Source organism: Maylandia zebra, linkage group LG7 (assembly GCF_041146795.1).
Source record: "Maylandia zebra isolate NMK-2024a linkage group LG7, Mzebra_GT3a, whole genome shotgun sequence".
NCBI classification, from domain to species: domain Eukaryota; kingdom Metazoa; phylum Chordata; class Actinopteri; order Cichliformes; family Cichlidae; genus Maylandia; species Maylandia zebra.
Window position 1 is genome coordinate 22,910,948 of NC_135173.1, and position 27,596 is coordinate 22,938,543.

At 40.9% G+C, this 27,596-nt stretch overlaps 1 protein-coding gene across 15 annotated transcripts in view; it reads left to right on the forward strand.

Annotated features, from left to right (window-relative positions):
• The window catches only part of LOC101468913 (unconventional myosin-IXAb), a 153,653-nt gene that overhangs the window by 83,335 nt on the left and 42,722 nt on the right, over positions 1–27,596 (forward strand). For 9 of the 15 annotated variants that reach the window (XM_076886077.1, XM_076886076.1, XM_076886075.1 and 6 more), the window contains exons 6-11: positions 258–311; positions 5,899–5,999; positions 6,753–6,879; positions 15,211–15,300; positions 24,967–25,083; positions 26,480–26,614. In XM_076886077.1, coding sequence (XP_076742192.1) covers positions 258–311; positions 5,899–5,999; positions 6,753–6,879; positions 15,211–15,300; positions 24,967–25,083; positions 26,480–26,614 — 624 coding nt within the window. The remainder of the gene's footprint in view (positions 1–257; positions 312–5,898; positions 6,000–6,752; positions 6,880–15,210; positions 15,301–24,966; positions 25,084–26,479; positions 26,615–27,596) is intronic. The other 6 variants (XM_024803050.2, XM_004564550.6, XM_076886085.1 and 3 more) reach the window with 3 other exon arrangements.

Genomic DNA, 27,596 nt, shown 5'->3' on the forward strand with positions numbered 1-27,596 from the left:
TTACTTACATAAAATATCTAACTACTTTTTGCACCACAGATGGTGTGTTTTTTTTTCCAATGCCAAACCCTGATGAGGTCATCGGGGTTTCATTTTCGTGACTCTGTGGATGTGTGTCTGTTTTCGTGAGATTCTTTTTCTCCCCTCACGTCTTAACAGTATGCCTCATTGCTTCCTCAGTCTTTTTAAAGATTGCATTTTCATACTGTACGTATGTGTAACTCAAGCCTTCTTAACCCGCTCTGCCTTACTTCCAGATGACAAAGAAATCGCACAAACTCTACTGGGACAATTACTATGAGAGTGAGCTGGTCAGTATCGTGTGGATGACAAGCTGTTTGTGTACGTCTGTGTCCATGGGTGTGTCGTGGTACACTGGGTTTTTGGTGCCAGTCTTAGTCTTGTTCTTTCTTGGCTTTCCACACCCGCCCGCTTTCAGTGAAAAAGATGGAGGCGACCTGGGCTGACCTCCGCCGGTTGTGCTCTAAAATGTTTAAAGGGATTCCTTAGTGTAATCTTTTGACTGTATTTGGCTGTTCCGTCTCAAGACGTTTGCTCTTTGTACTTTGTCCAGTAACTCAAGGTTTTTGCCTGTTTTTCAAAGTAAATGAATCTCTTTCTCTCGTTTAAAAAAAATAAAATGACGGGTGACGACATGCTTATTAACAGTATTCGGACAATAAGGCATCCCTTTAAACTTGTCCTTTGGCTTTTGCGTGCTTTGCTTTTGGGGAATAGGTGACAAATTCAACACTACCATCTTTAAAGGGAAGGTTCAGGATCTTAATGTGAGTATGACAGAAGTTTTGCAGTTTTGGTTTGTTATCACAGAGCCACAAAAACTGCTGATATTGATAGCATCGATTGCTTACCACAGTAAGGAGGGAAAGGAGTAAGAAGAACCTTCAAGCACTCAAAAGTGTCGCTGATCCAAATGATACTAGTAACCATGTTCAAAACGAGAAGCAGACTTGCAGCAGCGACACTTTCCATCAATGTTAAACAAGCATTTGTGGTGAGGGCCTTCAAGTATGTTGACTAGGATGTAAATTTAACATAATTTCATGCTTCGCGGTAACATTAAAGATAGGGCAAGCGCTAACCTGAACAATTGGTAAAATACTCCTAAGTCTATTAGTCAGCTTGAGCAGTGGTCAATTAGCTTCACATCCTGAAACTTCCCTCTAGCTGTGTGGTCCGTTTTATGTGTGTTTGTGTGTGTTTTTGCCGTTTCATTGGTCTCTGAGCCTGCCCGCTGTCTTGCCAGCCTCCACCTGAAGTGAGTAATGTTTGGTCAGTGGGATTTGTTGTGTTTGTTTAAAGGCCCCTGTATCTGCTAATGGGAGATTATGTTACTTAGACTTTGCTGGCGAGCAAACACTTGACATGAGAGTTGGTCAGTATAAATACGACCTGTGGACTTACTGTATTTCACTCTTGACTTTGGCTTTTTCAACTCTTTGTTTCTTAGCTCTGAAACATTTCTTTTTGTTATGAATGAAAACAAATATTTTGAGTATTCTCTAAAAAGCTCTCATTGGCATTGTGAATCCCTATTAATTTTACAAGCTAATGGACTTTTCTCATACCACACCTGCAGAATATCCTTTACTTCATATCTTGCTTGGAGGCATTTAACAACATAAAGTACAGCGATAGCACACATTTATACTCAACTTGTTTTTGTCTTTAAACGGCTATAATCTGTTACTGCACGCCCATAACAAAGTCATGATAAAATAACGTGATATTTACAATCCCCATATATTATTACCTGCATGCCTGTATGTTGTCAGTACAAACAATGGCAGTAAGAAACATTGTTGTAAATATAGCTCTAGGTAATATTATTATTACTTTGAACTTCAGATCAAACTGTTGACCTTGAAGGTTAGTTCAGAGGTAAAACGTGACATATTTTAAGTCTCACTGTACTTTGTGCATGTTGGCAATACACACCACACTACGAATCGTACTTTAGTTTTTAGGCTTTTTTGTCAACCATGAGCTCAAACACCAGAAACATAAGCTCCTTGGCTGAGGTAGCATACTTAACAACTGCTTATAAGAAGAATCATTTAAGTCATGCTGAACATGTGGCTTTTGCTGCAGGAGTGGTTTGAGAAATTTCTGTTGAGGTTTTTAAGATACGATTTGTGTTCCTCTCTTCATTTGATTCATGCTGTATCTCTGCATCATTTGCACCATTTACAGTAAATGTTATGAAGCCACGTTAATTACTGTGCTACGCTTCTGAGGCCATTGGATTTTCAAGAAATTGGTGCAAACACGAGATCCTACAAGGATCCAAGAAGCCAGGCGTGAAACTATGACGTTGTTGCTGAACCGGACCAGTTAGCAATCTTCCATGAAATTGGTTTCACTTAAGTGTAGCTTTTTTAATCTTAGATTTAATAGACTGTTTTTAATTAGATTTCTTTCTTTTATTATATTTTTTGCAAGGGAAGCAAAAAGGCATACTGTTAGGCCCTAACCTCTGTACACCATCACCAATTTTAGATCAAACCATCAACATGTGATTGAAGTTTGGACTTAACTCAAGGGTTTAACCAAAGGTTTGTAGTAACTGTTTAGGAATTACAGCCATTTTCATTCATAGTCCCCCATTTTCAGAGGCAGAAATTGCAAAGGGAAAATTGACTGAAAAGCGGTTTCATGGCCTGTTCCCTCTTTATTTCATGAAGCAGATAAACGATCTGTAGTTAATTCCAAGTGTTAATCTAGCGTTAGGTAGCTGTTCATTGGACCTTTAAATGCCAGTGATGGCATGAGGAAGGCTGTCATTAGCCAGGAAAAAAACAGAAACCCCCCCCAGAAAAACATAACAAACTTTACGAAGAGTGACTGCACCGGCCAGCTCAGCAGTACCAAAAGTGCTGAAAGCCCACAAAGGACTAAAGTGCATGATCGCAGAATTCTTTGCATGGTAATGAAACCAAGAAAAGAATGTGGTGGTATACAGAGGTAATGTTACACAAATGTGCCAAAGTCCAAATACTTAGAGAAGCTGACTGTCTTTTTCATTATGATCCATTACTTGGAAGCTTTGCTTTAGTAAATGGCTCCTTTCTGTTATTACTTTCTCGCACAATCCTCCCATCTCACTGTTTGCTGACACACTGTCTCTCCCAGAGGTCATTGAATGACCTCATGAGAGACCCCACCACCCAAGGAGATGATGTCAGTGTCTACACACACACACACACACACACACACACACACACACACACACACACACACACACACACACACACAGAAAGAGTGGCAGCTTTTGACAGCTGCCTGATGACCTGACCAACCCTCTGGGCCTGTTTGGCCTCTGACCTCTACCACTGGTCAATGTGTGCTGCAGTAAATAGAGACGCACTTTGAGCAGTGACAAGTGTGTACAGATTCCAGATGCAGCGTCTGGGGCTTAAAATACCACTTAAACAATGAATGTGAATGAAAAATCTGAGTATTTAACTAAAGATCCTAAAGACCAAACATTTTCTGGATGTTTGCATTTGATGTGTGCAGTCTGGTGTTTGGTTCTGGGTCTCGGTGGCTGCTGGTTTGCATTTTGCGCTTGTTTGGGTATCTCTGGTTTTTGGCTGTGTGGAATGTCTAGAGATGGGTTGGCATGCTGATGTTTTTTGCATGGCTGGTCCATGGAATAAATCTTGACTAAAGTCATGGTAAATAACAGGAAAGCCTTGACTGGACGCACGTTCAGTTTTAACAGAATCCTCGAGCGATCTGTTAAAAAGCTTCATGTGCACAGTCAGCAGGGTTCCCGGCTTGATTTAATGCACCAGAACTGTTGCAACTGGCCTGAAATTACAATTTCAAGCTCTGAAGTGAAAATAGACTCTTTGTTTAAAATAAGTAAGAACAGATTGTTTCTTAATCATCACTTTACTGCACTCAACAATCCCTTGTTCTTTTCTCGACTTTTGTCTGAGCACCACGAGCTAAGGTTTTGGTTTTCAACCCAAGTATTCCATTGCAATTGCCAAAATTGATCTCTTTATTTTCTCAACTTCCTTCAACGTATCACATTGTGCTGTTTGGCGCCGATTTAAAACATACCCGGCAATTTGAAAACTGGCTTTTCCTGAGTCTCGATGTAGCTCGAGAAGCCTCAAAACCCCTTTGTTGCAATTGGAGAAGCTCACTGTAGAAATGCGCTGATTGTTGGCTCTGCAGTTCCTGACAAGTTCGAAGCCAAAGGAAAACAATGGAGAAGCAGATGAGCGTTGAATGGTAAAGGGTACAAGAGGCAGATCCAGAGTGTGGATTATGGGTTCCTGTGTCTTCTCTCGCCGGCCGGTCACTGTGGTATGTGCTAATTATGTGCCTGACAGAGGCTCGCTGCTGGAGCAGAGACACGCCGACTAACTGGAGGGCTCGAAGAGACAAACACACACGCTATGATTGTATACGTACACATCCTCGCGCTGCTCATTCCTTTGCTTTACTCATTAATTGTTAAAACACTTTCAAACACTGTGCGATGGCTCATGATTACACAGGAATGTACTTGTGTTCACTTCGCAGGGTTTCCCCCTTCAACAGCTGAAATAAACCCTGTAAACTGTATTTTCTTTTACATTCATTACACAAAGGAATGTGCAGTTTCTATAAATAATTGCTGTTAGTTGCTTAGCTGAGTCTGATGACCATGATTATAAAACAGTTTAAAGTTCAGTTTCTACATTGTGGTCCAACCCAGTGAATGTGCTTTTCTCATAATTAACTGCCATGTGTCACATAAACTCATGTTAGACTTGACTTATGAATCTAAAGACGCAAGATTCAACTTGAGGGAGGCTATAAAAGGCTGATGGGATATTGTCGTCACCCTGCTGGGCGGGCAGGCAGGAGGCCGGGCGAGATAGACACCCAAGTTTGCGAATGTGAGAACTCCAGAATGAAGAGACATAGGACTACTACTGAAAATCTCGGACGAGTTCAAATCTGAGTAACCTCGGCCTCAAGTTCAGGGGTCAGAGGTTACGTTTTCTGAAAATCTTATGAATCTGATAACTTGAGAATGAAGTGATGCAGGAGTTTCAAATTTATACCATGGGTGCATTTACTAGGAGGCTGAGGGTTAAACTGGCTGCTGCCATTATTTTCTATTTCCTAGGGGTGGTCTTTTGCTGCTAAACGTCATCTGCTTCAATGCTTGACGTGATGCTCTGTCTGGCCTTTTTTCTCTTATGGCTAGCATCAACATTTTGGCACAAAAAAATGCTGCTCAGTGGATATTTTCTTTTCTGACCATTCTCTGTAACCCTAGAGATGATTCTGTGCTAAAATCCCAATAGAGCAGCAGTTTTTTTTAATTTTGCAGCAACAGTCATGCTGCGTTCAAAGGCACTTGCATAAAAATTAAGTCTCTGTCGCATTTTGATTTATTGAATTGCTTCTTTGTTATTGTCTGTTTTTACAAGTAGTTGAACTGGTGTACCTAATGAAGTGTCCAATAAGTTTATAAATAGAGCACATTAGTAAGACACAAATATCTAATATTTTAATCTTTGACTTTTTGCACATACGTTAGAAAATTGCAATAATTCACAATTATTTTAATTGCATTTTTAGAAAAAGCACTTAAAATAAATCTCATCAGTAGAGCTGAGGTCTTGTTATTGGGGTTCAGTGTTATTTTGCAACTTTCTTTGATAATTTGAGGAAATCGGGCACATTTTATATTAGAAGTTCTGTGGGGAAACCCTGCTTAGTGTCACAAAAAGACAGCATGCTGTCTTTTAGCTTCTGGTACACACTTTAATAACAGATACAATATAAAGAATCTTGTTTTTGTTGAATTTATGTGCTTTGTAGTGATTATGTGTTCGTCTGTTTTTGTGTGTTTCCACCTGACACCAGCAGGACTGCTTCACAGTGGAAGGAGAAGATCTAAAACACGACTTTGAGCGGCTGCAGCTGGCTATGGAGATGGTTGGCTTCCTGCCCACAACACGCAAACAGTAAGATTAGCTGCATGGCTACAACCATTAGCTTGTAACCTGTTCTTGTGTAAAACTGAGTAAGATTAAAGAACTACAAGCCAACAGTCAGAGTCTGAACGCTTTTAGAAACTTATCTCAGTACTTTTTTATTTTATTTTATTTTTTTGAAGAAACCTATGCACTGGGACAAAAAACAGGGAATTGTCTAGCTATGATAATGTTACCACACTAAAGCAGACTAGCGCTCCCTCAGTACCCCTGCTCCTCTTGATGTTTTCACCACAAAGCATTTTTAGTCTCTCACAAGGTGCTTCAGCTTGTCTCAGCAGCTCAGAGCATGTTGTGCTTTCTTGTTTACTTTTTTACAGTCTTTCTAAGATTTAAATCACTAACTGAACTAACTGTTAGCTAAAAAAAATTATTGCAAAGTGTAATTTTTTAGCTTTAGCTAAAAAAAGAAGCGTGTATTCTTATCTTACTCTTGAAAAGAAAGCATATAAATTATATAATAAAATATATAAAAAATAAATACATTTTCCCAAATTTCCCAAAACTATTTCTATAGGGCTTCATATTAATACCTATGTTTTGTAAACCACAGTTCTTGGAAATTAATCGATAGGATTAATTACTTCAGTTTTTCAGTCCCTACAATATGTATTTAAGTATAAATACGTTTTCATGATGCCCTAATATCCACTGTAAAGCCTGCTCAGTAAGAAGGTGGAGTTTGTTGATGTGATAAAGAAAAGTACCTTTGTTCCTTTTCAGGATTTTCTCCCTGCTGTCAGCCATCCTCCACCTGGGAAACATCCGCTACAAGAAGAAGACCTACAGGGATGATTCCATCGATATCTGCAACCCAGAGGTCCTGCCCATCGTCTCAGAGCTGCTAGAGGTGAGCGGCATGGTGCAGATCGTGACATCTGTCCGCCAACACTGAATCAGCAGCATTAAAGTTGATTTGGCAGACATGAGTTTATGCTTTGAATCAATAAATGTCACAGAGCTGTGTATATCCAACATTGCTCTGTGAAAATCAAATGGAAAAATTGCACATTAAGATATCTGAGGAATTTATGGTGCTGACTTTAGGCTGAAATGCAAAACTCTTGATACTTTGAAGAGTAATAAAAAAATGAAGAATTGGAGCAGAACTTTACCACAGGACTTGTTTGTTCTCCCAAAATTCCTTCTTTGCCGTTTTTTTATTCTCACAGACTTCATGAACTTTAAAAATAAGTAACATCCGCTCGAGCAAATAGGCGTTTTTCTATGCTCTGTTTTTGTTGAAAGCTGTGAGAAAAATGTGATTCCTCCCACAATGTGGGTTTTACAAAAAGCCTTTTAGAGAGCTGAGGATATAGGTATACAAGCACAGCTTGTGGTGACAGCGGAAGTTAAGAGGTGCTTCAGGTCCCAAAGAGCCGTCCACCCATCCAGTACTTTCACAAAGTACTGTTTGTGTAGAGGTTATTTTCAGAGCTCTTATCCTGGTCTGTTGTTGCTCTCCCACCAGGAACAATGAGTCCCTGTTACTGTCCCAATTTTAACTGCAAAGTTTAATCATATTTAAGTTATTGTAGGAGCATTTTAAATACAGATAAAAGCTTTGTTAAGGGTCATTGTGATTCATTTGTTTGTTAACAACTGTTGTTCTTTAATTCCGCTCCCTTTTAAAAACCAAAAAACGGTTGTTTTTGGCTTGTTTTGTCATTTCTTCAGCATTACACTCGGGCCATTTGTTTTCATACTGGGAGCACATTGTCTCTGAAGATGAAGTTCAAGTAGAGTTCATCCAGCCTTTGATTTCAGCAATTATATTGTAGACTGTTGCAGTAAAACTCAGACTAAAAATAGACTCAAGAATAACATTAGTTCACGCCAGGCAGAAGTCAAGCTCTGCAGCAGTCGCTGCAGTCCAGCTGATCTCAGTCCCAGCCATATCAGCTGGTGGCTCAGCTGACATCCACCTCAGCATCCAGCTGGCAAATGTTATGTTAGGATCTACTGTCTAACCTGCTTATAGTTGCTGTGCATGTGCAAGCCACTTTGCAAGCCACTTTCACCCAAGCTCTTCCTTCTGTTGGTAGCTCCACCCATCCTGTGTTTTCAACATATGCATATGGAAGGGCGTTATAGAACAAAGGAAGTCACTCTTATTTTGACTGTAGTGGCTCTGAGTAAACTACACTTTTGGTGTTAAACAAAGCAGTTGAATGTTTGTTTGTTATTCCTCCTTTTTGTAATCTAATGACTGAGATATTTTATAACCATCTTTTTGTTTTGTTAACATTTAATAATGTAAAATTAACACATTTTAAAAGATGCTCTTGTGTACATACACAGACTGTATAAGAAAGATAGCACCCACTAATTTGCAGGTGTGCTTTTAAAATCCCAACTTAAAAAGCAGAGCATCATGATCATTACCATCTTGTTTCTTAGGAACCACATGTGACCATACAGTATGTTGTCAGCTAAGGCGAGCTAGCTTGGTTAGAAAGGTTCGTCCACAAACTACATCACCCAGACGTAGATACCTACTAAACAGTGCTAACCTTTAGCAACATTTGAGTGCGGGTGAAGCCTGTTACTCTGCTGCGGGCTCTTTCACTCACCTGTTCAGTACTGCATGACTTTAAGCGTCTGTGGAATTTCAACTGCTGGTGACTCTTTAACTCTCCTGGGGAAAATAGAGACCTGCAAAAACATTTACTGGCAGGGTTTATGTGCCACACAGTGTTTATAAGTTTATGAAGTTGAGCTGCATTTGGACTCATTCTTGACGTTGAAATCAGACCATAGACACACACAAACATGCACACACACATACATAGAAAGGACAGCTGAAATACCCACATGCTGCTTGGACGTGTCATTTCCCAGTCCCTGTTACAAACTGCAACAATTAGCCGGATGCGCTTGTTGAGTCGGTGACAAAACAATGTCCGAAGTGTGCCGGAGACTCCTGTCAACAGCACAGCGGGGATGTTATGACTGTGGAGTGTTCGCCTGTAACATCCAGGCTGGTCTCTTTGTTTCCCCCAGGGATCCAGAGTGGCAGTGCGGCGAGTTGAGCCACATGTAGGCCACATGCTCAGGGGTCAGTTTTTTAAGTTCAAGTTTATTTGGATGTCTGTTATTTGATGCAGAGCCTCTGGCTGTCTGTCTCTTGGGTCTTATAAGATATTCTTAAAAAGCCACGAAGAAAGAGAAGGAAAGAAAGAAAGCACAGTGCTGACCTGAAAGATGGGCTCATAATGAATCCCTGTTTTGAGTGGATCTTAAGCATTAACATTTGTGGTGAGATGCAGTCTTTTGGTTGGATGATGGGAAAATATTATCATTCATTATGTGACCATTGAATCAGGTAGGCAGAGAAGTTTAAAGACTGTGACAGATTAGGTGATCTAAGAGTTTACGTTTAAATACTACTTGTAGTGTTATTTAATGTACACAGTCTAGAAAAATAACAGGACCTGCTGGGAATCAAGATTGAGTTTAAATATTTACCCTTTGAAGCTTGGCAGTAGAACTACAAGCTCCTTGATCTGCCTATGATTTAGATATAGATATACTGAATTAGTATGACCTATGCAAATTGGTGATGTTGTTTCATCCTTGCAAGCTTAGCTTTACGCTAAGAATCTGAATGAGTGTCTAGACTACAGACAGGCACCATCAAAACTCGTTAGCACTTATGTTTTATTGATGGTGCATGGTTTTACTTTAAGGCACTGTGTGAGAGAGTCTGTTAAATGGTTAAAGAGGTTGTTCAGGTCAGCTGAAGGGAGTCTCATGTTGAGTCATGTGAGGCTAGGACTGCTTGAAGGCAAACTCTGGCTCTAAATGAGTCCTAATTTGCATGAATGTCCAGCGTTTGATGTGTAAAATGGTTTCGGGCAGGATGAGGTATGTTTACTGCTGCACTCACTGCTGCTGTGGCATATTAATGCAAAGCACCTTTCAAAGAGAACCTTGTGTAGATTGACGCACAAATGGGAATAAAGCCAAGTGCCACTTCCTGTTTCCTGTGGAGGTGAAACAGGAAGAGGAAGTAGAGCTTGTACAGGCTGATGTACAGTTGACAGACTGGATCCTCTGAGGTCTGGAGTTGAGTAATTTGACCTAACCAGAAACATTTCTGTGCAAACTGGAAACCAGCTTACAGAGAGAAGCTTTCTGTCTGAATAAATGCGCTGAAGCCTGAAACTGCTGATGGTAATTGAATGCTAAAAACAGTTTTTCTTTTGTCTATTTTTTTCTTTTTCTTCTTTATTTTAGACATTCGCTATTTATTTTGCTTTTTAATTGCTGCATTTAGTTTTGAATATGAAAACCAGCTGTCTAACGTTTGCGTTCTGCCCTTACAATAACCAGTTGCCACAGTTTATTCTTATATCTGATGTTAACTTACTAACAGCATCAGATATTAATCTACTCTGGACATTTACGATAAGAGGATAGATATCTTTTATTGACTCCAGTAGGGAAACTCATTCTCTGCATTTAACTCATCCTTCTGTAAGTACAAGGAGCAGTGGGATCAACTCCAGATGTAAGCTTGGTCGCAGTAACAGAAGACTCAACCTTGCATGTTTTTGCTGGCAGGCAAACCTGGGGCTCCTGGAGGAAACTGCAAACTGCAAACAGAGGGGCCCTGTAAGCATCCAGGACCCTTTTTCAAACCCAAAGCAGCTATCGTGTTGTTTTGGGTTTTGATATGTAATAAAAAGATCTCCATTAGGACACAGACGGGCTACCAGGTGTCACTTTTAGCCCAGTTCAAATGATCTTTGAACCATGATAGTGTGTCTGCATAGGAGAAAACGTATGTGAGATGCATGGCACTGCGTTACTGTGTGTTTCTCCAGGCATTTGATTACAGTGAAGCATTCTGGGGATCCAACAATGTGTGCAATCTTTCAATAAACAGCACGTAGCTTGATGGGGAGGACTCTCTGTGTAGGTTAAAGTGGACCTGGACAGATCAAAAAAGGCTGCAGATTATTAAATTGTGTCTTGTCAGCAGGATGCTAAAGTACCAATAATAGTCCAGTTACCACAGACTGATTGGTTCACACATTTTTGACACTGCCTACAACAGGTTGACGATGGTCTACACTGCTTTGCATATTATTAATGCAAAATCACACTGTCAATTTAGACATTAATGGTGATAAATAATGTTGACAGGGAAAGCCTAAAGTCCTTTCAAAACAGACCTGGGCATTATACGGCCTCCTGACCACCTCCTGCCCCGTGAGTGTCCCTGACCAGCCCGCCACACATCAACAGGAAGTCAGGACTCAAACCTAAATCTTGCAGTTGTCTTGTTTCGGTTGCCAATTACTCTTTCATACACCCCCCCCCCACCAGAAATTCTGTTTCAGGGTGAAATCACAATATAACTTTGTTGCTTTTATTTTGAAGGCTACTGAAAGTTTTCTTTACACTCATGCATCTGCAGTCTCACTGTGGAAGCAATGGAACTGACGCTCATGAGAAGTGTGTTTTCTAGCCCCAACAGGCTTTAGCTGACACGCACAAAAAGATAGATTGATGCCGCATGCAGAGTTTTTAACAAACACATAAACCGCTAAGTATTCGTTTACTGAAGTCAGAGGTTTGTGGAGAGCAGATTACCATGTTTAAGGATTACAATTTTAATTATCATTATGAGACTAAACATTCAGAGAAATACAAGAACTTGACCGATGCAGAGTGGAAACAGTGGAAACATATTTGAACCTTTACTAGCAAAGCTGCTATGGAGTATGGTGCTAGAGTATAGGACCTGAGAGCAGGAGTTTGAGGGTTTTGGGAGAAGAATGGCAGATTTGAGAGAGAATAGAAGGCACTAGAGGTGGGAATCACCATACATCCCACGATACGATATTATCACAATACTTAACGCACGATACGATATTATTGCAATTTTTAAAAATATTTTGCAATATTCAGATTCTGTACATAAAGGTAAACTTTATCAATATTCATTTTATCTAATATCAAATTCTCACACTCAGTCTTTCTCTCATTTCAGTCAGTTTTATTGTTGACAAACTGAACGGTTTGTATTACAGTCTAGTCCAACTTAACTGAATGCAACCATCTGGTACAATTATAGCTATTCTGAACTATGCAATTTATGAAAATTATGCAGCCCATTCAGCAACTGAAGAATTTGAAAGTAAATAAACAAAATATAATTTTACATTAAATAAAAAAGTTTAAAACGTAATTAAAATAAAACGTGTCTTAAATTAAAATAAGTAAACTGTCATGTTTATTGCTGCCATAAAAAAGTTAAACACATTTGGACAGTGAAGGAATGTCAGGATTCTTGCTCAGAAAAAGGATCAACATGCTCTGAAGTCAGAGCACAAAAACTTTTTTTGTAACAAAATATCGATTTCTGCTGTCCCTGTATCGATACATTATTAGCAAAAAAAATATCAGGATACTACACAGTATCGATTTTTTCCCCCACCCCTAGAAGTAGGGCTGGGCGATATATCGAGTTTTTTTAAAAATATCGATATATTTTCATACGAGATATAAGATGTGACAATATCGTTTATATCGATATAGTCTATGTTACGTTATAATTATACTTGTGGAGCCGCAGGTTTGCCTCTCTTTCGTCCACTTTTGTCTCTACGCTGCGTTACTCGGCCTCGCCTCTCCTTCACTGAACACAACTCCGCCTCCCCCATAGCTTCACCTGCAGGCAATGACAAGATGAAAGCGGAAAATCTCCGTTAGCGAGTTACCGTGCGTGGGGCTGGGCGGCGTCAACGTGTTAGCGAGCTAACCGCGCTAACGAGCTAACCGCGCTAACGACATGCAGCCCGGAGGTGCTGCACGGCCTAAAATCCTTTCATTTTTTCAAAAATCGACAGTGCACCTTATGTATGAATTCTGGTTGTGCTTACTGACCGCGAACCGATTTTATGTGGTACACAGCGCTCAGCAATCTGTCAAAAAATGTTTTAATATGACTTTGCTAAGCTACGGAGCTGCACCGCTTGATGGATTGTCGGAGGATTACGGCTACCGAGGAGGAGCCTCGCGGAGTGATACGTACTGTGTGTGTATAAGGACCACAAATGGCACCTGTTCAGAGACGTGGTGCAGCTGTGAAATCTGTCTCTTTGTTATTACGCTCAGCGTCTATTAGTTTACATTTTGACTGCACAATTGTGAGCTTTTTGTTATGCACAAAAACAACATTGTTTTCTTTTATTTATGGACCATGATTATTTAATAAATGCTGATAATTTATTTTTGAGTAATTTCTTCATGTACATCTACGCTGTATGTAAATAAAAGTGCCCGTGTGACATCTGGGACACAGTGTGACTAAGAACTCTCTTTTTGTTCTTAACTTATGGCTTTAAAAAAAAAAATATCGAGATATATATCTTATATCGCCATCCAGCTAAAAAATATCGAGATATGAATTTTGGGTCATAGCGCCCAGCCCTACCTAGAAGGCACACTTACCTGTGGCTCTACTACAGTAACAGGTGGATATGCCCACCACCTCACAGCTGAAACTTGTGTGAACCTCTAATATGCAGATGCAATATCACTGGCTCATATTTTCCTATAGAGTTCTATTCAGGATTCTTTGTGTGCAATGTCTCTGGAAAACCGTCATGCTCAGATCAGGCGGCTCTGCTGTGTTTGCTTTTACTTTTTGTCCTCACTAGGATCTAAAGGTGCTCCAAAAAAATGGCTGACTTCAGTTCAGAATCACTGGCCCCAAACTGGTGTTTACAAACTTCTGATTATTAGAGTATTAAGATCTGTGATCATGACAGGGCATCGCGCCTGTCACCAAGCAACTAATACATGGAAATGTACCAGTTAAAGACCAATCACTGAGCTGCAGAATAGGCTTTGCTCTTTGTGGAGGGATTACCAGGCAGTGTGAAATGAGGTCTGATTATGCCCCCCGCTCCCCACCAACCCACTCACTGCAGAGTTGACTTGTCCTGCCCCCCCCCAAATTTATGTCAAAGCATTTAGAGGCCACTGACAGAAATAGATCCATAATGGTATTAACTATAACATTGACACCCTTGCTCTTTAAACATGAAGACATCAGGCAGCCTTGCGATGGCTTGTTCTCACATGTATACACACACACGCGGAAACACACACACACACACACACACACACAGTCTCAGGAGCAGCTGTTCGGCCCACGCCCATAATCCCCGTAGATGGAGGAGATGTGTGCAGTGACATCTGCTTCTCCCAGTGTGGCCCTGTCATCGCTGGTTTGTCTGGGGCCATTTTTAGAGTGAACACAAACTCAAATGGAAAGTCATATAGTACTGTACTGAATATCATGTGTGCTGCTTTTGTGTCAGCTACGTTGGTTAAAAGCGGCAGAGATGTCAGAGTTATGGTCAGCTAAATACATACAGACAATATGTGACAAACACTACAACTGAATCAAACAATCATCACGATAGGTAATAGAACCAAATGGGATTGTCTGTTTTGGACTTGCTGACATTTCATCAAATGAGTGAAAGAGTACCGATTGGGTAAACTTATAAATTAGCTGCATAGTGATATAGCGGTTAGCTTTGTAACCTCACAGCAAGAAGGTCATCAGTTTGAACCTCCCAGCCAGCTGGAGCTGAGTGTGTATGTTCGCCCTGAGCCTGTGTGGGTTTCCTCTGGGTACTCCAGTTTCCTCCCACAGTCCAAAGACACCGCTGGTTCCAAACTGTCCGCGGTTGTATGAATGCTGTGTGAATATATGGTATAATGTGGCTTTAAATGGCTGTAATAGATACCACGAGGGACATATTGGTGAAACATGCATAATGACTAAGTTTAAAAGGCCTTTATTCTGTGTACCTAGTGCAACCTCACTGTGGGAACTGTAGGATACATAGTCAGTCACCATATCTCTGCTCCCATATCTTTGCAATCTGTCTCCTGTAAATCCCCCCAGCTTTGCTGAATGTCTTATTTCATTAGTCTCCTAATCAATGTTATCATCATCATTGCCTGTAAAATAAACAGTAAATCTCATTTCAGGTTACATTTTACTGATAGAGTAGAAGTGATCCTGTGTTATAGCTATTGTGGGTGATATCCCTTTGTCATCACTGATTATTTGTTAATAAGTCCAGTAGTGAGTGCCCTGATGTCTTCCTTGAAAATGACACTTTTATTCTTGCTTTTCTTTTGTGCACAGGTGAAGGAGGAGATGCTTCTTGAAGCACTGACAACCAGGAAGACGGTGACTGTTGGAGAAAGGCTCATAGTGCCCTACAAGCTTGCAGAGGTAACCGCACCAGAGTGAGACACGTGCCCCAAATGCAGTGGCTTTGTCTCACCGTCTAAAGCTGCTAAATCTTCTATGAACCTCTAGTCCTTCGGTGCCACGACACATTTAAGAAAATGCAGCAAAACAATATTCGTCTGTTCTGCTTCTTGATGGCGCTGCTCTGTGGTGTCAGCAGGAGCGTGGCTTCATCACATCCAGTGAGTCTCAGTAAAAGCACGTTGTTGCTGAACGTTTTGTTTTGAAGTGCGTCATCTGTACTGGAGATTCTTTGTTTGTGTTTGCTTGCTTTAGAGTTTGTCTGGGGAGTTTGTTGTGGCATTCTCTTTTGATAGGGGTCTTCCTCTGCAACTTCCTGTTTCCTGTTAAGCCAAGCAGTGGCGGTTTGAGTTAACCATGTTCTTTAGACTCACAGTCTGAAGAATTTACCTCTTTGTTGCCTCTTTTGACCTAGATAAACTCCACTGAAGGGCATCAGAGTGCTGCTGAATATTAATATTCAGTGAAGTTTGCTTATCTCTCCCTCCAAGCTCAGCAAAGCACTGCATAGTCCTGCTCTGTGCTTGTGGCTTCAGGGCCTTTTGTCTGAGGAAGGAAATGCTACACATTGATTGCCTGTAACCCCGTTAAGCTCCACCTCTCCATCTGATCCACAGCCTAGTTTCACCCAACAATGGTTGTTCCCACTCTCCCACACCCCCGTTGCTTCAGTCATGTGTTCTTGTCTTAGGAATGTGCAACCTCCACTGGAATATACAGCACAGAGGCCAGAAACACGATCCTGCCTCAGTCTGTTTGTCTGTCTCTTTCTCCTCCAGTCGCATATGTTTCAAAGCATAAATTCACTTATTTTTGGACTGGCTGTGTGAGACAGGCTCAGACGATGTGATCAGAACTCTATTCCTGGATTAGAGCTGCATTTCTGATTAAATGATGTTCGCTTCTGGCTTCTGGTGTTTTCCCCCTCTGTCCTTGTTGAGGTGGTCGTATCTCGAGAAGAGCAAGAGATAAAAGGATTCACGGGTACCTGCAGAAACCTTCAGGTACTATGTCATCTGTGGAGGAAGTGGTAAAAAAAATAATAAAAAAACGAAAACAACAGCAGATTAGCATTATAGGAAATCCTCAACTATCCACTCAAAGAAAGAAAAACGTGTCATATATAACATGTTACTTTTAATTTGTGCCAAGATTTATGCAATCCATGGAGACTGGGCAGACTCGGTTTATTGCTCTAATTCAGATTGCGTACAGAACATTGTTATCTATCAAGTAGCAGCACATAACAGATAATGATTACTACTTCGCACTATATATGTAGACCGCAAACATATTTTATTAAAAATATTTTTTAAAACAATATTAAAATGTTTCATAATGATGAAATTAACATTTAACATTAGATTAATATTACATATATAAATAAGGCACAAGTTTGGACAAACTGGTGGACTTCATGCTAGCTTTAACTCTTTACCCCATAAAGACGACGTTTAACACCTCAGTTTATGTCAATAAAGACGTGGCTCGATGACCATTAGAATAGTTTCTTGGTTTTTCCAAGAAAAACTCTGCACAGGCAGAGACCACCCTCACTAACCTCTGTTCGTTAAACAGGTCTAATACGAAAGAAACCACTCAGTTCAGAAAAAGTGTTTCAAGGGTTACTCCTTGTAGCCTTTCAGGAGGTAAAGAGTTCAGTTTAGCTTTTAGCTAGCTTTACATGGATGTTGCTGCAAATGCACTGTGTCATTCAGCCTGGCCTCTGTAGGGGAATGACCATATTAGGGAGATCTACTCTTCTAGTATCGCACAGGGCCAAGAGCAGAAAAAAACTGTCTGAAAAAATGAGTTTAGAGTCTGAAGCCTGAGGTTTTGGCTCATAGAGTTTGTTTGTCCTCATTATTTGAACGTTTGGCCACATTCAAGATGGGCATCCTCAGCTGTAAGAGTATATGTGTCACAGAGAATAAGGAAAAGTATAATGGATCCACCATAAGCATTATAACAGCGATCCTTAATTCAGCCTTTAAACTAAATCAAATACCAGAGGCCATGCCATTTCCCGCATGTCATCCCCCCACACTCTTTCCCCAGTTTCGTGTCCACTCATTGCGGCATCAGTAAAAGCATAATGCCAGAAAATCACACTCCACGTAAAATTAGAAGTGAAAACCTGCCCCGATCTGATGGAGGGTCGTGGGAGCGAGTCGAGGCCACCTGTGGAATCCATAACACGCCTGTTTTTATACAAAGGAAATGTGGAAAAAAGAACCTGGCAAATGTTGCTGGTTCTTCTCAGAAATGATTTCTTCCTGCTTGGATAAGAAAGGTTGAGAAAATGTGCTAGGCAGCTGTCCCATCCACCCGCAGTGGAGGTGGGGAAATTTGGATGAGGTGTTCGACCTGCTGAACCTCAGCAAGCTGCGGATTGGAAGATGTTGGTTTTCTAACTTTATCGCAGACAGTCCCGAACCTGAGTGGACGATCTCTGGTTGAATCATGTAGCTCTTGGGGTTTATCATAGAGGAATAATGAGAGTAAAAGTAAAACCCAGCTCAAGCAGGAAGATTGTGCTTGGCAGCTATTGTTCTGTCATTCAAGCTTCCTCAAGAAGTTACTTACTACTACTACTATGACTTACTACTCCTACTACTTAAGCTGGCTGTGCCACAAATAGAGAAATAGTGCAATTACTGTTCGTCATGTCTAACTAAATGTTAAAGTTTCACATTCAAAAATATGTTTTGGACATTGTTTATAAACATGCATATTCAGAGTTTGACAGATTGTTTTCAGATTCTTTTGCTGAAAGTAGAACATTTCTTTCAGCAGAAATCTGTTTTGAGCTGCAGATTTTTTACTATCTTAGTTGTACGTAGTTTAAACATAGTTTAAAAGCCAGTCACACAAAAAGGTAACTCACACAAGTTTGGTGTGGAAATTTGAAGCCTGCATTGAGCAGTATCTCAGTAACATTTCAACCATCTTTATATATACATTAGCTGTCAGACGTAAGCTAATAGTGAAAGCAGGATATTTTTTTTATACGTTTTTTAAGTTGTGAAACGTAAAGAAAAAAGAAGGGTTGTTGGTCAAGAATGTGATGTCATAAAAAGGGGGTACGGTCATCTCAGGCACACAGGCCATCTGCTGCTCAAAAATACTGTTTTGTAACAAAAGAAATAAAGAAAAAAGATTTTGTTTGACATCAAGGCTCCAGCCCGGTCACGACCCTCAATTGGATGAGCAGGAAAAAATTAATGGACTTTATTAAATAGCTGTTATTATAGATATCCTTTGTTATCCAAGCTGGATGCACATAACTCTGACCCCAGTGTGATTTAGTCTGGGTTTAGAAGCGAGTGTGTACGTGTGTGAGATCTTGATTGCATGCATGTGTGTGTGTGTCTGTAAGCATGCGTGGGTCCATGCTGGTCACGATAAGGCAAGCGGTTTGACAATTTTGATGTGGCTACAGATTATTTGACTCTACCACTTCCTTCTTCCTGTTTGAAAGACAGACATATTGAAAGAGAAGTGTATGTGCGGGGATCAGGCGTTGATGGTCGGGAATAATCAGACCCTCATTCAAATGGCTTCCATTCATCTATGAGGCGTCACTTTATGATCAGAATCAGAATCAGAATCAGAATGGGTTTATTGCCAGATGTTGAGGTTTACAACATTAGGAAATTGCTGCGGTGCTTCAGTGCAGACAATAAGAATTAAAGTGCTATGTAGAAAGAAAGATATGTGCATGAGATATACATGAGATATATACATGAGAATAAGAATTAAGAGTGCTACGTAGAAAGATATATACATGAGTGCAGGTGGTGATCAGTGCCAAACATGAAATGATGCAGTGACACAGTGTAGGGTCATGTGTTAGTGGCGGGGACAGTCATGTGGTTATTGTTCATGTGTCCAACAGCAGAGGGGAAGAAACTGTTCTTGTGGCGAGAGGTTCTGGTGCGAATGGACCGGAGCCTCCTGCCTGAGGGGAGCAGGTCAAACAGACTGTGTCCAGGGTGAGAAGGGTCAGCTGAGATCCGGGCTGCACGCCGCAGTGTCCTGGAGGTGTACAGGTCCTGCAGAGATGGGAGTCTGCAGCCAATCACCTTCTCAGCAGAGCGCACAACACGCTGCAGTCTCTGTTTGTCCCTGATAGTGGCTCCAGCGTACCACACGGTGATGGAGGAGGTGAGGATGGACTCGATGATTGCGGTGTAGAATTGCATCATCGTCCGTGTTGGCAGGTTGAATTTCTTCAGCTGCCTCAGGAAGTACATCCTCTGCTGGGCTTTCTTGATGACGGAGGTGATGGTGGGCTCCCACTTCAGGTCCTGGGTGATGGTGGTACCCAGGAAGCGGAATGAGTCCACAGAGGTGATGGGGGTGTCAGTCAGGATGATGGGGGGGAGTGGGGCTGTGTGCTTCCTGAAGTCCACAATAATCTCCACTGTCTTCTGGGCATTCAGCACCAGGTTGTTGTGGCTGCACCAAGACACCAGACGTTCAACCTCCCTCCTGTAGGCAGACTCATCCCCGTCCGAGATGAGCCCAATGACGGTGGTGTCATCAACTTGATAGTTTTAAGCTATATGATGATGAGAAGTATAAAACCACTCCCCTATTGGTGATGGATTGTAAAATGCATCAAAAACACCCAGTAAACATACATATATGGGCACTGACACAGATAACAAGTACATAAATGCAAATGAAAAACATATGCATACTGGCATATTGTGGTGAAATACCTAGATAAAACATCCTGCAGCGAGGAAGCTAGCAGGCCACGTGCAGTGTGAGCTCATGCTGGTGTTTCACGCCTCCTGTGGTTTTTCAAGGAGGAGGAACGAGAGAAAGAGATGGAGACAGAGAAAACAACAAGTTCCCCTTCCAGGGCTTTATAATCAGAAACACCAGCTAAGACCCAGTTTAACAGTCCGTATTGCTGCACTTTCCAAAGCCTCCGATAAAGTCCTGCTAATTATTTCATCTGTTGCTTAGGTGGGCATTGAGTGAAACATTTTCTACGCATTTGCTTCCAGCCATATTCCCTTCTAGTTCCTAACTTGTCCCATTTTTATGAATAATTAAGTGACATGGCAAAATACAGAGACGACACGTGCTCAGTGGGCATGTCAAATGTTCACTTCAGATCTGCCAATCCCAAGTTCCTGCTGCAGCAATTAAATTGTGATTCTTTTTGTATTATTCATATCAATCTTACATAAGTCTGTGGGCACAGAGACGTCACAGGCCTGCCTGCTAAAAATATATCACAAGCAATCAATAATGTAAAAGAGAGGAGGCAGCTTTTAAAAATGCACGTTTTTGCTTCATCATAGTGGTTTGCTGCAAGACTTTCAGTCCTTCGTGCATCTGCGTTGGTGTGCTCGGCCTCTGCAGTTATTAAAATAGTGGTTAGAATAGGCCCAAAAAACTTTTAGTAGAAACTATCATCTCTTATGGTTTCAGCTAGCCCACAGATATCAACAATAAGTGTATGATCTGAGAGGAGAACACTAACATAGCAGCAAAGCAAAAAGACATACTCGGAGACCAACACCCCTGCTGAGAAAAACATGCCCTCCTTTGGAAGAACACCTAGCTAACCCTCTAAATGTTTTTGACACCTCCCTCATGGTAATCAGTAGTAACCTTTACTCTCATAGGAAGTCATTTCAACTGCTCCCCTCAAAGCTGAGAAAGGCTTAACTTGTGAGCCTGCACCAGCAGTTATTTTACTTCTTGCTGCTTGAAGGCAATGAATGCCATTGATATTCTGAAGACAGTGGATCGCCGTGCTCCTAATTGCTAGGTAGCAAACTGCTATAGTTAGCTAACAATACTGGTAGCTTTCTGATTTATCTACATTCTGCATATAACTGTTATAGGACTAAAACTGCATGTGTAGGAATACTGAGTGTCCAGATCCTATCTGCCAGAATCTAGTTTTTATCTCAATAAATGCTTAGCTAGCCTGGTATTAGTGCATCCCATAAAAAAATGGTAAATGTTCGATCATTCCAGTCTGCCTGCCAGGAATATTTGGGGTTACTATCTTGCCCAAGGATATTTGGGCTGCTCTCCGATGCATCCACTGGAGCATGACTGTGTATGAATGTTACATAGAAAGCACTTAAACATGTTGTATCCATCACTTTATAAAACGAGAGTAGAAAAGGACTGTATAAGAATAACTGGTTCTGCTGAAGGTTTCCTCCTGTTAAAAGGGAGTTTTTCCTTACCACTGTCACTAAGTGCCTGATCATAAGGGGTCTTCTGATTGTTGGGGTATTCTCTTAATTAACGTAGGGTCTTTACCTTACAATATAAAGTACCTTGAGGCAACTTTTTTTTAGGCATTATATATGTTGAATTGTGAAGTTGACTGACTTGAATTTGCCATAGGGCTTTTCGATAGTCACATGACATAAGGCTCTGTGAGGGATAAACCTACATCAAGATGAGAGAGTTATTTACAACAACACAACTGATTCTGTGATTCTTTTTGATTGTCCCATAGATGAAATCCTCTCTGATTGGATCACACTTAGCAGCCTTTTCGGATTGGGGTATTGCACAAATATTTTGGGGTTCCTGGCATAAAAATATTTGACCTAGCTGAAGCAGATTTCCTTTGTGTCATTACACTCCCTGTTCAATCATAACACTTATTAGTGACAGAGAACATGCTCTGGTGTCCAAGTCAGGTCTGCTTATGTTAGCTTAGCATGATTTTCATCGTCTCTAAAGAGAAAGAATAGTTGCTGTTTTGCTCATTGAGGCACAGTGGGTTGGGTTTTTTTAATGGATCACAAAGTGAACTATAAAAAATGTTGTGCAAATACTAATCTGTAGGTCTGGAGATACTTAAGGCTCTGGCTCATGACTGAAAACTCCAAAAGTATTACAGCACTGTGCACAGCGAGCCTACAAAACATAAGACCACTAACTCTGAGCAGACAGGGAACTTAAACAGGGGCTCTGTTTGCCCTTTAAATACAAAGTGGCTGTTGTTATACTGCCTAACAGTTTATTCATAACAGGAGCCTCGGGTACATTGCCTTTTCTAAGTTACAGTAGCACAGCCACTGATAGGCTGTTAACATTGATGGTAACTTACTCAATCTTACTCAAGCAAGTAGCTCGATTATTTTTCCTTAAGCAACTTCTGATTGTTGACTGCTGGCTCTTTTCAGTTGCCTGTTGCTGTAATTATACATCCTGATGTTTTGATGCCTAAAAATAAAATAACCATGTTATACATTAATGGAACAAAGGTTATTAATTTAGGTTTGAAATAAGAGGATTGATCCTCACGTGTCTGTAACATTAAATCACTCAATACTGTAAACTGCAAAGCTGCTACGCTGGTCATTTTAAACCACTTCAAGGTCACTTTAAATGATTCAACTGTAAATTGGAAACTTAGACTGTTATTGATCCTTTTTACCCTAATTTTAAAATGTATATTTATTCCTTTTATCTTTACCTCAGTCTTAAGTGTATATTTATTCTTATTCTTCTTATATTTATTGTTGTTTTTTGCACTGAATGGAACTGGAGCCTTGTCGCACGTCTCTCTATATACTGTACTGTATATAGCAGAGATGACAATAAAGTTAACTTTGACTTTGATTATGCTTAGGATCAATGCTAGCAACTAGAGAAAAACTAGCAATGCATTGCAAAAACACAATGCCAGTCACCTCTGCTCATCTAAATAATAATAATAAATCATGATCATATACACTTAGTGTCCATTATATTTGGTAGTACCACGTTGGATCTCTGGTTACTGCAGATTTGTCGACTGCACATCCATGATGCAAATCTCCTGCTCTGCCACATCCTAAAGATGCTCTGTTGGTGTTAGGGCCGAGAGGGCCAGGCTGTGTGTGTGCACTCAAATGCAGACACAGAGGGAGGCAAAACGGGCGTGAACACAGTGCTTTATTTACAGTGCCTAGTGAACTTACAAAGCAGGAAACTGTGGAAGCTATGAACTGTGGAAACTATGAACTGTGAATTGTGAGGCCAAACTATGAACATGAAACTCTGAGTGCTATGACTAGGTGCTAGATTTCACGGATGGATCCTGGGAATGGAAAAAGGGGCAGCGGCTTGGATGGAGGTACGCAGTCAGCGTTGTAGTTTAAAGTGTCATGCGAGGAGGGGGTGTCCAAGGGGTTCCGGGTGAGGAGTATCCAGAGAGGATCCAGAATATACTTGGAGTGAGGGACTTGGCAGGGAGGCAGGCAGGTGTAGTCCAATGATGGAAAGGAAGCAACCAGATGACAGAACCAGCATCCAGGCGGAGATGTGAGTAGTTTAGCTTGGGAAGTGCGACTGACAGGTGGGTCCTATGACAAAGAAAACACGGTGAGGAGAAAAGCAGTAGTTAAGGGGCTCTCACAAGGGCTTGGCGGTGTAGCACTAACGTGAGTTAGCAAAAGATCTGGCAGAGGTCTGTTGTGAATGCTGGTCTTATATGCTGGTGACTTGATTGGAACCAGCTGTGGAAGCTGATTGGAGTCTCTGCCTGAAGGTGGAGCCCAGCGGAGTGGAAAAACCCTGTACTCACCCGGACCATGACAGTTGGATTAAAATCTGGTGACTGCGGAAGTCGTTTTAAAACCGTGAACTCACTCTCATGTTCAGGAAACCAGTTTAAGATGATCTGAGCTTTGTGACGTGGTGTGTTATCCCACCAGAAGATTGGGTGCACTTTGTTCATACGGCAACAGACATGAGCATCAAATATACTCAGGTAGGCTGTGATGTTTAAAGGATGCTCAGTTGGCACTAAGGGTCAGGAAAAATTCCCCAGACAATTACACTACCAGCACCAGCCTGACCTGATGATACAAGGCAGGATGGATCCATGCTTTCATGCTGTTCACACCAAATTCTGACACTACGGTCTGACTGTTGCAGCAATGTTTGTTGTTGCACCAACAACCATGCCACATTAAAAGTACTTAAATGACTTCTCTGCCCCGTTCTAATGCTCAGTTTGAACTTCAGCAGGTTGTCTTGATCGTGTCCACTGGCTGAATTGATATCTGTATTAACTAGCAGCTGAACGAGTTTACACATAAAATGTCTTTGCGTGCATATTCAGTACTTTTGTGTGCATAGAGATTAAGCTAAGAAGACCATAACATCAGTCATTTAAAGTTGGAGCTTCTGGTATGTAGATTATTCTTGCAGTCAGGCTAACTTCTTTCCTGTGCTTTGAGTCTTTAGGCAGATCAAAGTTAATGTTTGAATAAATGTTGTTGTTTTCAGAAAAATCTGGATGAGGTTTTTGTTGCAGCCATCGCCAAATTATGAGCAGTTTTTGATTTAAAACACCATCCACTGATTCATTTTTCTCCATTGCTTTTCTGTCTGTTTAATCTCTTCCATCAAATGTTTCAGCTGCAGCAGGATTTTATTAGAACGTTTTCTCTGCCCACTTTACACATTTAACATTACAATGATCCAGTAACAGAACAAGTGGGGGAAAAAAGCTAAAAAAGTTACTTGAGCAAGACTGTGAGTGAAAGCGGTAAACATCCACAGAGCTAGCTTCTGTTTCAGATTATAAAATCCATATGTTTTTGATCACGTTGTTTGTCTGTGTGTGTGTTTGTTTGTGTGTAGGCAGGCACAGTGAGGGACTCCATGGCCAAGTCACTGTACAGCGCGCTGTTTGACTGGATTGTGTTCAGGACCAACCATGCCCTGCTGAACAACAAGGACCTGGAGGACAGTTCAAAGGTAGGAATGAAAACACACTCCACGAACACAGAGTCAGACACCTTTAACAAGGTCTAAACTGGATATCTCTGATTAGATCGCCTTTCCTCCAGTTATTGTCGTCTTGATTTCACCTGTGTGTGTGTGTGTGTGTGTGTCCAAGTGTCCAAATAAAGTGATCTCCCTCAAAATTCATATTAGAAATATCCTTCAAATATTGTCATTAATAATATTAGTTAGGTTACACCACCGGCTCATACCCTTAAATGGAACAGAGCTGTTATGAACTGTAGTAATTAAACCTGATTTTAGTACTTTTGTTAGACAACTATTATTATCATTATTATTATTATTATTATTATTATTATTAAACGATTGTACCGTTACACTGAGTAAATATTGGCCATGTTGTTCTTTCTTCTATTTCTGTTGCCTTTTGTTTTATTCCTAGAGGCAGAGGGTGTGATATGTGTGTATACGTGTGCGTGTGTGTGTGTGTTGGCAGCTGGCAAGCCAAACCCAGTGGGTGCATCGAAGGAATTGGAAAACAGATCGTTGTGTGTGTGTGTGTGTGTATGCTAGGAACATTTGGGCAGATGGCATCAAGTTCCCTTCAGCTCGGTTTACCCCCCATGGTCCTCTGATGTCCCAGCACTCTGCCTGTGTGTGCGTGGATGTGTGTACTTGTCTTATTCATATCGTGGGGACATAAATCTATTTACACAGTCACATTGTGGGAATTTGCCCCTTTCTGTGGGGAAAAACAGTCCACAGGATGTAAATCATTTGATTTTAGGCTGAGGACTTAGTTTAAGGTTCGAGTATTGATGAGCAGTGCTTTAGCCTGCAGGAAATGAATGTAAGTCAATGCAGCGTCCTCTGAAATGGTGAAAACAGGAGTGCGTGTGAGTGCCTCCCTTGGCACTGACATCATCTGTCTGTGTGTTTGTCAGGGGTCGATGAGGGTGCAATTTCCATCAAGGTCATTGTTCTTATGTTCAGATACCAGATTATATATATATATATATATATGCCATGTGTTCTTGTATGTTTTTTATGCCAAACTATAAAAAATGAGCCTTCAGAGGGAAATAAAACACTGTTGAATAACATTCAATTAAATGAGAAGCAGCTTTTACAGTCCATTTCATAATTAAAGGCCTTCTCTGAGTGAATGCCTTCTTTAGATGGTGCATATTAATGATGCATGATGACATGAATCTTACTGACACCCGGGGGGCAAGTGAGAGGCTGGAGCAAGTGGGACGTAAAGGGAAACATCTCTAAATAAAGATGCTGTTGGTCAAAGCATCATGCATTTCTACTCATGTTTACAGTGTTTCAAAGGGAAGAGTCTTCCTTTAAAAAGAAATCACGCTGATTAAATCTGAGGTCTGCTGTCTGCCTGTTCCACCAGATCCTGTCTATAGGAGTGCTGGACATCTTTGGCTTTGAGGATTATGAGAACAACAGTTTTGAACAGTTCTGTATCAACTTCGCCAACGAACGACTTCAGCACTATTTCAACCAACACATCTTCAAACTGGAGCAGGTAGGGTAATGTTACTGTTTTTCCTTTCCTTTTCTTTCCTCCACACAATAATCATTGTGCAGCCGCTGATAACACGTCATTGCATTTTGTGTGTAGCTGGAACTACAGTGACGTTAAAAACGTGCAAACATTCAAACAGGATCTGCTTCTCGACGTCTGCATATGCACGCACTCAAAGCGGTGAGGTGGAGGGACATTAGTAATTTTTTCTGATGTGTGACGCATGGCTTCCTCTTTAGTTGAACCTCTGAACGCAGTATGTTAAGGAGGTGCTAGAAGAAAAGTGCTTTGATGTGCAAAATCAGTGCAGGTTCCTTTTAAGTCAGATGTGTCAGTACATGTGTCAAAGTCTACTTCATTTACAGTCAAACAGCAAGTAAGTAAAGCTTTATTTATATAGCACCTTTCAAGATATAAAATCACAAAATGCTTTACAAGATCCAACAATGCATAAAAAGCAAAACAGCACATTTAAAAAGATATGTTTGTAACTGGTTTTCATAAGAGACCACAGAGTCCACCAGTGTCCAATCCAAAGGAACAGATTTCCAGAGTCTGGGGGCCACTGAACAGAAGGCTCTGTCTCCCTTTGTTTTCAGCTTAGTGCAGGGGACCATCAGCAGGCCCTGGTCATAGGACCTCAGGGACCTGCCAGGGACATATGGATGCAGTTGCCCTCTGATATAACCTGGTGCCTGTCTGTGAAAAGCTCTCCAAGTCAATAAAATAATCTTAAATTCCACTCTGAAATAAACCGGAGCCCAGTGTAGCTGCATGAGGATTGGAGTCCCATTTGAGTCACATTGTGTTGTTTTTTGTCAGAAGCCTGGCAGCAGCACTAAGAGGTATAAGTGTCTCCTTTATCCCAGATGTGCATTTTTCTGGCACAAAGATAATTATTTCAGTTTTGTCTTGGTTTAGTTGAAGAAAACTGTCTGCCATCCACTGTTTAACAGTGTCTCATAAACTAAACTAAAATAAA